This window comes from Martes martes (genome assembly GCF_963455335.1).
Source record: "Martes martes genome assembly, chromosome: 1".
NCBI lineage: Eukaryota > Metazoa > Chordata > Mammalia > Carnivora > Mustelidae > Martes > Martes martes.
Genome location: NC_137888.1, coordinates 161,162,944 through 161,175,828, shown reverse-complemented (window position 1 = coordinate 161,175,828; position 12,885 = coordinate 161,162,944). Strand labels below are relative to the sequence as shown.

At 46.6% G+C, this 12,885-nt stretch overlaps 2 protein-coding genes across 2 annotated transcripts in view; one reads left to right on the top strand and one right to left on the bottom strand.

Annotated features, from left to right (window-relative positions):
• Window positions 1–2,805, top strand: part of ACAD9 (acyl-CoA dehydrogenase family member 9) — a 37,291-nt gene extending 34,486 nt beyond the window's left edge. Inside the window, exons 15-18 of the mRNA XM_080809609.1 lie at window positions 46–123; window positions 641–769; window positions 1,385–1,457; window positions 2,246–2,805. Of these exons, the coding sequence (XP_080665735.1) occupies window positions 46–123; window positions 641–769; window positions 1,385–1,457; window positions 2,246–2,346 (381 nt within the window). The 3' untranslated portion in view covers window positions 2,347–2,805. The remainder of the gene's footprint in view (window positions 1–45; window positions 124–640; window positions 770–1,384; window positions 1,458–2,245) is intronic.
• A 1,825-nt stretch (window positions 2,806–4,630) lies between these two features.
• The window catches only part of CFAP92 (cilia and flagella associated protein 92 (putative)), a gene marked incomplete at both ends in the record, with an annotated part of 65,730 nt that continues 57,475 nt past the window's right edge, over window positions 4,631–12,885 (bottom strand). Inside the window, 4 exons of the mRNA XM_080811197.1 lie at window positions 4,631–4,677; window positions 4,769–4,913; window positions 4,993–5,205; window positions 5,773–5,937. Of these exons, the coding sequence (XP_080667323.1) occupies window positions 4,631–4,677; window positions 4,769–4,913; window positions 4,993–5,205; window positions 5,773–5,937 (570 nt within the window). The remainder of the gene's footprint in view (window positions 4,678–4,768; window positions 4,914–4,992; window positions 5,206–5,772; window positions 5,938–12,885) is intronic.

Genomic DNA, 12,885 nt, shown 5'->3' with positions numbered 1-12,885 from the left:
ACCACAGGGAGGTAGCACTAAGTGGTCTTTCCCCTGGCATACTAGGACAGTGCCAACAAGCTCGAGGAGAACGTGTATTACTTCGGCCGCACTGTAGAGACATTGCTACTCCGCTTTGGCAAGGTACCCCGGCCCCTGCCACATCTGGGGATGGCTGGCCCTCTGACTTTAGGGTCAGGGAGATGGAGTGTTTTGCCAAGTGTCCACCTTTGGGACCATGCTTAGAAGAGGATCTTGGTCACCGTGGAGGGGTAGGGTGGAACTGCCTGTCCCAGGGGCCACTTGGGTGGTGCCTTCCCAGTAAAGGGAGGTTCCTTGGAGTAGGGATGGCAGCCCCCTCTGGGCCCAGATCTAGGTGAGGCTCGGTGAGGCTGTTGCTGCTGAGGGGGGGACATGAAGCACAGTAAGCAACAGCCTGTGGCCTCAGCCAGGTTTCTGGGACCTGGTCTTGGCTTGACCCATGCCCAAATCTAGACAGAAGGGAAAACAGGCAGCCAGCGAGCCAGCCTCTCACCACCCAAAGGGAGAGGCAGTGTTAGCTTCCTTTACGGAGGCATGAAGTGAGTCTTAGAGATGGCTGAAGCTGTGCCCGGGGAGGGAGGTCCTGGGTTGTCAGTCTCCCCGCGGGCTCTGTTCACAGACCATTGTGGAGGAGCAGATGGTCCTGAAGCGGGTGGCCAACATCCTCATCAACCTGTACGGCATGACGGCTGTGCTGTCGAGGGCCAGCCGCTCCATCCGAGTGGGGATCCGCAACCACGACCACGAGGTGAGCCTCTCGTGCCAGCTTTATCCTCTGAACTTTAATGAGGCCTGTGGTTGAGGGAGGGGGTCAGTGGGCGGCATGGCCCAGTTGGGACAAGGAACTGGGCAAGTTAAGGGTCTCAGCCCAGGTATGGGCCCAGGAGGCCAGCGGGTTTGCTGAGTTGTGGCCATGGCCAGCACTGGTGGTCCGTTCCAATGAGAAGGTCTGTGCTATTCAGGACACAGGGCCACTCGCTTTTGTCTTTCTGCCTGAGGGAAGAGGGATAGGTGAGTAATGGGATCCCAGAGTTTGTGCCCTCACCCCATCTGCCTTCCTTACCCTCAGGGGCTGGATGCAGTCACTGAGTGCCTCCTGTGGGTCTTGACATGCAATTGTCCCACAACAGCCTGTGGGCACTAGGATTATGATGGCCTTCCTGCCATAGAGGAACCTGAGGCTCACAAATGTTGAATAATTTGCTTTTGGGGACAGAGCTGGTTGAGTCAGGGATGGAATTAGAACCTAAGACTGATTTCTGCGCCAGGCCTTTTGACCTCAGCCAAGCTGCTAAGTTTGGCTGAGTTTCTCACACCAGGGAGGGGTGCCCTAGGTCGTCATCTTCAGCCTTGGTTCTGACAGGTTCTGCTGGCCAACATCTTCTGTGCAGAAGCTTATTATCAGAATCTCTTCACCCTGTCCCAGCTGGACAAGTGTAAGTAGGGTGGCCTTGGTGGGGGGTGGTTGCTGAGTACAGGTGACTATTGATGGCCAGGCTCCCAGGGCCTGCTGGCTGCTCACAAACCTCTCCCTTGAGTGAGGGCTAGTAAGGTCAGGTTCACCTGCAGGATGGCCTGCCAGACAGTAACATGTACCTGCAGATGAAGACTGTCAGAGCCCATAGGCGTGGCCCAGCCTGCCTGACCCGAGTCTGGCAGCTGCCCTCCTAGCAGATAGCCCAGGCTTTGGCTCTAGTCTGTGCAGGGGCTTGGCTCCTGGGGCTGTTTGTACCGTAGTCACTATGCCATGTCTGAAAACATCCGGCTCAGATTCTTCTGAACTTTACAGTCGTTTTGGCCTCAGGGCTCCGTGTCATGTGCCCCCTGCTGTAGAGCCCAGCCGTGTTGCGAAGTGATGGGAGGAGAGGAGCACATAATTCTGTGCAGCTCCCGGCTCCGGGTGCTGGCGTGTCTGTTCCATGCTGTGGCGGGGAGACGGGGTTGCTCCTTTTGTAGGCTTGACTGGCAAGAAGGTCCTTCTCCAGGCCCTGGTCCCACAGGATCCAGAGTTTTTAGGGGTTAACACGATGAGCCCTTCGTTTTCCAGGATAAAGCCTCAGCCTCCTCGCAGCCAGAATCACTTCCTGGGGCTGTGGAAGTGGAGAGTTACCTTCAGGGTTCCTTCACAGTGGGTGGGCTTTTTCTTTTCTTTTTTTTTTTAAAGCAGGAGCAGCTGCAGCAATATTTGTTCTCACAAACCTATTATTTTTTTTTTTCCTCCCAGATTCTCCAGAAAATCTAGATGAGCAGATTAAGAAGGTGTCCCAACAGGTCCTAGAGAAGCAGGCCTACATTTGTGCCCACCCTCTGGACAGGACATCCTAAAGCAAACCAACAGTGTTCCCAGCTGCCCCCAAGCCATGGCCCATCGATGGACAACTTTCTCCGGCAGGTGGAGCACTGGGGTTTTTTCTTCCCCATGTACACCAGAGGGGCCTTCTGACCTGAGGGTACCTCTTTAGGCTTTGCCCTGGGGGCATTGCTGCTTGACCTGGTTCCAGGTTCTGAAGAGACAGAGCGAGAGAGCGAACACGCAGTTGGTGACACTTGGGATTTGAGGGGCTTCCCGCTAGTTTCGGAGACATCATAGTGGCAACGGGCTTATGGCGCTGGCTCTGTGGGAGGAGTTTGGCAGGGACCTGTTTGAGGCATGGAGAGCCGCTTCTGCTAGGCTGCACATTCTTCTTGTAGACTGTGCATTCTCCAAGAAACAGCCTATAAACTGTGTATGTGGAACAGATGCACTTAATAACAAAAGATATAAAATGCACGGTTTGTGTTTACCCTTCTAGCCTTTGTGCTGTACTCATCCTGTTTTTCCTCAGAACCCTGAGGCCCTCCTCTGGTGATGGCCTCCGGTGCGTTCTGTCCTCACCCCGCAGGAAGAGGGCCCTGACTGCTGAGGACCCGGTGCCCAGGCCAGGCCACAGTGTCCTGGGGATTACTGAGCCCGTCTCTGGTCTTTCTTAGGTGATGGGTACAAATTACATGATCTGGTACATGACAGCATATGCTCTTTCCTGCCTGGGGCCTTTCTCTGCACAGTCTGTACAGAGCTTGGCCTCTACTCCTGAAAGTAGACAACGCAGGACAACGCAGAATTGTGAGGTGATACTAATAGGCCTTTGCATTTTCCTGGACTCCTTTCTGCTACTACTTGCCAGATACAGTGGGTCCCAGAGTGCTCACGCAGGCAAGCTTGGAGCATTTGTCTAGATTCGGGGCCGTTTGGGGCTCCAGAAAACCCACCACAGATGTTGTCTTGAGGTTGGGGGAGAAGGCCAGACTCTTTCCTTTCCCTTTAAGTACAGTCTGTCTGGTGCGCAGACACCTTGGCTGGCCCCAGCACTTTGCCAGGGACTGGATAACTGATCTTCAAAAGGTAAAAGCTGACAAATCTTATGACATCAGAGCTAACCTTCTTAAGTATTTTGTTGGCAAGGAGAGTACGAATCTGGTACGGTACAGGGACCGGAGGCTGCACAGAGTGCCTTTGCCAAGGAAACTTGGGAAGCAGCTGTCCAGCCCCCACGTCCTGGGAAAGGGGACTTCGCTGTAGGTCCTGTGGCATGGGCACACCTGTCAGCAGCTGGTTTTCTCTTCATCTAGCCGAGTTTCAAAGCCTGAGACCCCTTGTTCACATCTCCTTTCCCGCCTGCTATTTTTGAGTTTTCTTTAAGCATGGTGGGGAGGGGAGGCCCCGGCTGCCAGATGTGCCCAGGGAGCACGGGCTGGGAAGGCCTGCAGGGAGCCCAGCGGCAGCACTCGGGCCGAGGAGGCAAGCCTGGCATTGGTAGGCCGGGCCACCCCAGCAGGTAACAGGAGAGCTTCAGGCAGCCCCAGAGCCCAGAGACTATTCTGAAGGGAGGCAGCAAGGGCCAGATGGAGCAGGGGGACAGATTTCAGCAGCTTGCCGGCGTTTCCTCCTGCTTCATGGAGCTGTTATCAACCTCGGGGGTTGGGGGAGGAAGGAAATCCATTTGTTTATCTGCTCTGGCTTTCAGGGAATGGTTTCTCTGGCAAACCTTGTCACTAAATTCTTTGTCCCTGAATGAAGTTTCTGGTAACTGGCAAATTTGGGTTCTCTGTCAACCTATAAATGGAGACCCATCTTTATAAACAGAAGGCTAAAGGGACCCATGCTTCTAGACTCCCTCCCTCTCTCACACAGAGGGCGATGGCAACATCATGGAGCAGGAAGGGAGTCAGAAGGTCCCAGAGGTGCCCATAGCCTCTGCCCCAGCTGCTGGCCAGGCATCTAGACGTCTTGCCTGTTGAGGCCCAGAAAGCCCTTAGACTGATATCCCCACTTACATGTTTTATAGCTAAGAAGCCAGGCCCAGAGGGGACCCCTGGCTGGCTCAGTTGGGTAAGTGGCCGGGCTCTTGATTATGGCTCAGGTCCCAGGTTTGGGCCCTGTGTCAGACTCCGCACTCAGAGAGAGGCATCAGCTGGAGGATTCTCTCTCTCTGCCCTGGCCCCGCTTGCACGTTGTGCACTCTCTCAGAACATCTGCTGTGGTGCCGGGGACCAGGAGCAGTGAAGGGTCTCACCCGTTACACAGCAAGTTAGCACTGCAGCTCCAGCTAGAATCCAGGGCTCCTGAGTCTCAGCCCAGCACATTAATGCCAGCCCCATTCTGACACAACTTCCTAGCTTTAGCGAAAACGAAAAGGCCAAGACACCAAGCAGCAGAGACCCCCACTGCCCTCATCAGGAGGCTCCGCCTTGCAGAGGCCTCTGTTACCTGTCGCATGCTTTGGTGCTGGAGGAGGGGGCAGCTCCAGGAAAAGCGGGGGCTTCTTATACAGGTCGAAGTCCTGGTGGCGCCGGTCCCAGCCCCACTGCTCTCGATCCAGCATGGTAGCAAACCCGGCATTTTCCCTCCACTCCTACACAGAGAACACACAGTAAGTAAGGAGAGAGGTCCCTGCAGACACTCCACCTGAGCCCCCACTCTGCTCCGTAGACCTCTTTCAGCTCTGGGACAGTGCCGACAGGCGGCAGCCTCAGGTAACAGTCGCTTTCCGGGCTTCTGTGAAGACCTGTCAGTTGGAATCCATTGGCTGTGAGCCAGGCCTGGCGGGATCTCTTCTTGGCTTTCTTCTCCTCCTCCTCAGAGTCCTGAGGCTCTACCATGGCCGAGAGGTACTTCTGGGAGTACGTGAATCTCTTCCTTGGCTCCTGCAAACGAGGGGCAGACACGAAGAGGGAAGGGCTGGTAGCAGCCACCACTGGGGCGGACTGGCCCTCCAGTCTCCAAGCAAACACTGGAAACGGTGGCACGTGGGAGCGGAATGACAGTTCCTGACTGCATAACCAGACCGTTCAGAATAACTGAACTGGGGAGTCATGTTCATGTTCTCATGCTCTTCAACAGAGCAGCCCTTCTCCAGAGCTAATGTGTTAGAAGCCTAAGCTGAGGTATTTCCTTCGGGGTGACAGCAACGAGCTGCTTTCTAGAGGTAGGGGCCCTGCAGGTGTTTGCAGCTGGGTACACGGGAGCTTATGCTTAGCATCTCTCAGCTCTCCCTCGTGTGTGGGGGATTCCCACAGGGTGTGGGAACAGAACACCTCCCCCCCCCCAGCACCTGGTCCCTGATCTCCTGCTTGGCTTTCTGGTGCACGCCAGAGTGCCCCTGCTGCCTTCTATGATCAGATGAGGAGTGAGCTCCCTGGATTAGCCAGTTACTGTTCTGTCTGGAGTATAAGCACGGACTGCCTGCCTCTGTCCCTGGGCCTCGCACTCACCTTGGCCATCTCTCGATACAGCTCCTTCTTAGCAAGTTCTGTGGAATTCAGGGTCTGGATACTGTAGTTATAAACCACGTCTTTGGCTGGGGCTGAAATTCGGATCACCTTCACCACAGACTTCAAAGGCTTCTTGCCAAGCTGGTAGGCTCCAGTAATATTTTTCTGAGGAAAGAGACACCAGTCATTACACACAGACCCCTCAACGCCAGCTGCCGGCTTGTGGTGAGCAAGGTGATCTGTGGGGCACGGCCGCAGTGTGCAGGGATCACGTCTCGAGCTCTGGAGCTGCAGTGCCATCACAGAACGTACCAGAGGGCCATCTGCTCCAGCCCTTCACCGTCCAACGTGGCTGGCAGGCCAGAAATGGGATTTGCCTAAGGCCAAAGTAACTGGAATTCACAACACCCGGCCACAGATAGAATCTAGGGCTCCGATGGTCAGAAGTGGGAGAAGCTTCATGCTTCTGTGGATATACAGGGGAGATGGTGACCTCAAGCAGTAAGAACTACCCTCCCTGCCCACAGTCAGCTTTTAGTGCTGACTACACAGGAAGTATCACCTTCTCTCCAGAGCCCCCAAGACCATCTGTCAGCTTCCTTTGTGAATGAAGGCTGCAGTGAAGGGAGAGAACAGAAGGTGGCTGGGACCCCGAAGAAGAGTTGCATTCTTAAGCACTGTGCAGTGTTGCTTGCCCGCCACTTGCCTATTAACCTTCAGCAAAATCACCATCTTTCGCTTTGGGGAAAAAAAATTTTTTTTTAACCGAAGATGGTGACCTTGACTCACATTAACCACGTCTTTAGGCCAAACCCAAGTGTCTTGACTCGGTAATCTTTGAGGAATTTCTGTATGAGAATGCAAAATAAGGAAAAGATTCAAAAATCTGTGATTCACACACAGGAGAGAAAAGTCAAGGCAACAAGTCAAGGCAGTTTGAGAGTGACAGGGTCTGGAGGCAGAGGCAGGCCACAGGTCCTTGGATGAGGGACAGGACTCCTGCCGTGGAGCCCCTTCAAGATGACTATGCCAGAGGGGCCATCTAGGCTGGGACCTTGTAATGGCACCCAGAGCTTCAGTCAGAGCAGTGAGTATTCTGTCCAGTTTTTCTGGTCGTTCTCCGTTGGGGGGGGGGGTGGGTCTGAATGAGCCAGTCTCCCTTCATAATAAGTGCAAGTCCCCTGCTCCTTCCCAACCTTAGAGCTAGAGCATTACAACCTAGAGAGACCGATTTCTCCTTTCATGGTACTTACTCCTTAGAGTTTAAAATGGACGTTCTGACCAAAAGAGACCACGTGGTGAGGTGAGAACAGTGGTCCACGGTTGTTCCGGACACCCGGGATTCCCGGCCCTGGGACTGAAGGCTGCAGGGAAATTTGGACTCACAGCCAAAGGAACTAGATGCCTGAGAAATAGAACCAGCATAAAAGACCACAGACACAAACTGAACGGAAGCCGAGCTGTTGGAAGAGATGGGATAAAATTCAAGGCAAATGTAATAATCAGTCTTAAAAGCAGATTAAAGAAACAAATAGTGCATGTAAAACACCAGAGTTGAAATAAAGGGCACAAGCGAGCGAGGCACCCTGCAGAAGTGGGGCAGCTGTGGAAGGAATGAGTGAACTGGCAACGGGCTTTAGATGAAATTAGAAAGCCTGAGTTCAGAGTCTGGGAACCGAAGTGGAAACAATCCAAATAACAGAAGTTGCAAAAGGAAAGGGAAAGCAGTAGGAAATTTTAAAGATAGAAGGAGCCTCAGAAAAGAGAACAAAAATTCCAAGCCTGGGCACACTGTTAGTGACAGGTAAGACCACAAAGGCAAAGACAAACTCTGAAAACTGCCAGAAAAAGAGGAGGCCACCTGTGCAGGCAAAAGTACCAGACTGGCCTCCAATTCCACAGCAGAACTGTGAACAAGAACTTGAACCTAACTGTACACCCAGACGAGATGGCCATTCCATTGACAGAAGTGTGTCAGGTGTACAAGGCTTGGGAAGTTTACACAGAGACTTTCCTTGGGAAATACGCTTGGGAAAATGTCCAAAAGGGATGAGGAAAACCCAGGAGTATTTGGACAAAGGGAGCAAGTGATGGTGTCCAGTATCCTAGTGGTTTTCTTGTCTAAAAAGGACTAAGGAAAGTATAATCTAGAACTGAAATTCTGGAGACTGAATATATAAAAGGGATAGTAGGGTGTGAGTAGGAAAAAATAAAAAGGGGGTATAAGTGTGCTATTGGTCTTACAAAGGAAATTTAATATAAAAATTCTCAATTCAGTAGGAATATATAAAAATGAATATGGTCTTTTGTTTCTAAAGTGGTTGTCCTAGATAAACTTTTAAATCAGAAAAAAAACCCTACCCTGTCAAAAGAAACAGGAGAAATTTAAAAGAAAATGAGGTGGTCCCTCAGAAGCCCAACCTAACAATATTCTCAGTAAATGGGTTGTTTGCCAATTAATAAGCCTCAGATTTTTTTTTTTTTAAGCTAAGAATATGCTGTCTACAAAGACTGCTTTAGGGGCGCCTAACTGGCTCAGTTGGTAGAACATGGGACCCTTGATCTCAGGGTCATGAGTTCAAGCCCCATAGTGAGTGTAGAGATGACTTACAAAAGAAATCTTTTAAAAACAGCTTTAGACAAAAAGATAACAGGGTTGGAATTAAAGGGAGGAATAATAAAAACTTGGCAAAAAGGAATCACAAAGCCAAGACATAAACGTGGCATTCTTAATATCAGAGCACATAGTTCAAGGTAAAAATCTATCAAGAGGCACAAACAGACATTGTATGTTGAGAAAGAGAGCAAGAAGGTATCACTGTCAATGAACACCTATGCACCTAACAATGTGGTCTCAAAACACATTAAGCAACAGCTGACAGCATTGCAGAGAGAAATGGACATCTGCTTGACATCACAGGAGAGCAAGCACTCGGGATTTGAGGGGCCAAGAATCTGGACCGAATCCTTTTTTCCTCCAGTACGGTTTGCTCTCAAGGTATTTGCTGATTCCTAAATTGCTAATGCATGAGACAAATGAAGCAGATAAAAAGAACCCAAGCAGGAAAAGCAGCTAAGAGGTTCAGATGTTAACCAGATATTTGGGAACATGTCACCATACTAGGGAAACAAAAATTGGATTTCACAGTGTGCCAAGGAGGAAGGCACATGTTTACACCCTAAACTTACAGTTCAGAATTCAAGAAAATCTATGTTTTAGAAATGTGGGCAAAGAAGGGATAAACCTGTTTAAGAGAGTTTGTCCTTTATTTGTCTTCCAGAAGATAATTAAATCCTCTCTGGTGGAAGATTTCAGGAGCCTCCACGATTTTTCCTGTGCAGTGTTCACATTTAGGAAATACCCCGAGACAATCTACTGATTCAATACAGTCCCTATCCAAATTCCAATGGCATTTTTCACAGAAATAGAACAATTCTAAAATTTTTATAGAACCACAAAAGACCCGGAATAGCCAAAGCAGTCTTTGGAAAGAACAAAACTGGAGGCATCATTTCCTGATTAAGCAAAGCTGTAGAAATCAGAACAGTGCAGTACTGCCATAAAAACACACACATAGGTCAATGGAAGGAACAGAGAGCCCAATAAAACCACATATATACAGTGTATAACAAAGGAACCAGTAATATACAATGGAGAAAGGACAGTCTTTTCAATAAATGGTGCTGGGAAAATAGGTCACATACCAAAAAAAATGCAGTTGGACCACTATTGTATGCCATACACAAATATTTAACTCAAAATGTATTAAAGACTTGAACTTAAGACCTGAAACCACAAAGTTCCTAGAAGAAAACAGTAGGTAGTTCGCTCCTTGACATCAGTCTCAGCAGTGATTTTTTTTGTTTTCTGGATTTGACAACAAAAGCAAAAATAAATAAATGGGACTACATCAAACTAAAAACTTCTACCCAGTAAAGGAACCGATCAACCAAATGAAAGGGCAACTTACTGAATGGGAGAAGGCATTTACAAGTGGTATAACCGATAAGGGGCTTGTACCAAAATAAAGAACTCCTAGGACTCAACAGCAAAAACCAAAAAGCAACAAAACACACTTGATTAAAAAATGGGCAGAGGAATGTGAATAGGCATTTTTCCAGAGAAGAGATAGAAATGGCCAACAGGTAAGTGAAAAAGTGCTTAACATCATTAATCATCATGGAAATCAAAACCACACAGAGATTTCACTTTACACTTGTTAGAACAACTGTTTTTAATAACAGGTGTGGACAAGGAGAAAATGGAACACTTGTGCACTCTTGGTAGGAATGTAAATTGCTGCAGCCACTATGGAAATAGTAAGAAGGGTCCTCAAAAATTTAAAAATAGAAATACCATGTGATTGAGCAATTCTACTTCTGGGTGTTATCTGAAGGAAATAAAAACACTAACTCAAAAAGGTATACGCACCCCCATGTTCATTGCAGTATTATTTACAACAGGCAAGACATGGAAGAAACCCAAGTGTCTGTCAATGGATGGATGGACAAATAAGATGGGGGGGTGCATGCATGCATGTGCACACACGTGTGTGTACACAGTGCAAGGAAATCTGTGACAATATGGATGGGCTTTGAGGGCATTATGCTAAATGAAATAAGACAGAGAAACACAAATATCGAGTGACCTCACTTACTTGTGGAATCTAAAAAATACGAACTCCTAGATACACAACAGATAGGTGGTTGCTAGAGGTGGGGGGGGAGTGAAATGGATAAATGTAGTCAACGGTACAAACTCCAGTTATACAACAAATAAACCACAGGATGTCATGTATAGCATGGTAACTATAGTCAACGGTGCTGTATTGTATATTTGAAAGTTACTAAGAAAGTAGATCTCAAGATAGCAGTTAATTGGGAAGAAGCATGGTACTTTCTGGGTTGATGGAATCATCTACACCCTGATCTGTGTAATGGTTTCATAGGTATGTACATAGATAAAAATGAAGAAGGCTGTATACCTAAGATTCATACGGCTTACTGTATTTAACGTATACATCTAAAAAGTAATACCAGAGACAAAAGGACCTATCATTTATAAAAGAAATCAACAGGCTAAAGCAGTCTGAAATTTATATATATTTAAAACAAGCTTGACAGATACAAAGCAAAAACAGGAGATGATAAACCTATAATCATATCTGGAGATTTTAACAGACTTCCCCTAGAACCTGAGAGAAGAGACAGAATTTAAAGATAAGGATATAGATTTAGGAAAGGAAAAATTTTTTAAAAAGGTTGATGTGTTTGGAACACTATCAACAACTACAGGATACTTTTTTTTTTTCCAAGTACTCTGGAACAGTTTCCAGGACTAACCTATTTTGGACTGTAAATCAAATATCAACAAAGGATAGAAATTATACAGAATATATCCTCTGATCATGCAGTCAAGGTATAACTGAATAACAAAAAGGTAACAAAAATCCTAAAATGTTTGGAAATTACACAGCATAATATTAACTAACCCATCAAAGGACAAATGAAAATGGAAAATGGAAAATTATTTTTAACTGAGTCATGAAAACATGATATACAAAAACTGGGGGATGCACTTAATGTTCATAAGAAGTTTTTAGCCAAAATGAATACATTATAATGATTCATATCTGAAAATTATCTAAACGTCCATCTGAAGAAATTAGAAAAAGCAGAGCAAATTCAAGCCAACAAAAGTAAGGAGTAAGAGTAGAGATCCATGAAATAGAAAATAGATGTACAATATGGAAATCTAAAAAGCAACAGATAATTGATTCTTTGAAGAAAATAATGCATTTGTAAGTGCAATTTCAATGAAGATCTCAAATACGTATAAACTAACGTATAAATAGCGACCTGATCTGACTGCATTGGTCTTATATATAATTGGGGAAGGGATGGGCTTTTAAGCCAAGTGCTGGTACCATTGAACATGTGGAAGAAATGAAATTAGATTCCTACCTTCACACGAAAAATAAATTCCAGGGGTCCCTAGGTGGCTCGGTCTGCCTTCAGCTCAGGTCATGATCTCAGGGTCCTGGGATTGAGCCCTGCATTGAGCTCCCTGCTCAGTGGAGAGCTTGCTTCTCCCTCTCCCTCTGCCCCCAGCTATTGCTTGCTCTCTCGCTCACTCTCACTCTATCTCAAAACATAAATCTTTAATAAATCTTTAAAGAAATAAATACAAAATAAAATCTTTAAATAAATAAAATCTTTAAAGAAAAATAAATTCCAGATAAATTCAAAATTTAAATCTGATGAACAAAAATTTAATCTTTTTAGAAGAAAACACTGAATAGTTGTATGACTTTGGGGTAGGAAAAGATTGTAAATAAGGCAAGACATTTAAGTCATAAAAGAAGAAATGGAAATTTTACAAAATAACTTTTGTCCCTTAAAAGACAGCAGTAAGAGTGAAAAGAAGTCAAGCACCATAAGATTTGCAATGTTTATAAAATACTATTGTTAGCACTGAGAACCTTAAAACCACCTAAAGTTCAAAGGAACACATTTACAGAAGAAGAAATTACTAAATTTCAAATAGTAAAAATATATTGAATAAAAATATATTCAACTGCAGTAGTAAACAATGAAATGCAAAGTAAAACCTTCATAGAGACTATTACACATTAGAGACTAACAATAATTAAAGTCTGACTATAAGAGGTATGAGCATGGAAGTAGGAAAACAAAGTCATGCATGGTTGGCAGGCATATAATGTTCTAAACATTTTGGAAAATATTACCCAGACAAGTCAAAGTACAATTTAGCATTTTTTTTTTAAGATTTTATTTATTTGACAGAGATCACAAGTAGGCAGAGAGGCAGGCAGAGAGAGGGGGAAGCGGATTCCCTGCTGAGCAGAGAACCTGATGCAGGGCTCGATCCCAGGACACTGGGATCATGACCTGAGCTGAAGGCAGAGGCTTTAACCCACTGAGCCACCCAGGCGCCCCTAATTTAGCAATTCTAATCCTAAGTAAACCTCTCAAAACAATTCTGCATGTCTATGTTAAAAATATGTAATTACATTGTTTAAATAGCAAAACATAAGAATACAAATGCCCATAATAAATTGTGGTATAGGTGTGTGGGTGGCTCAGTTGTTA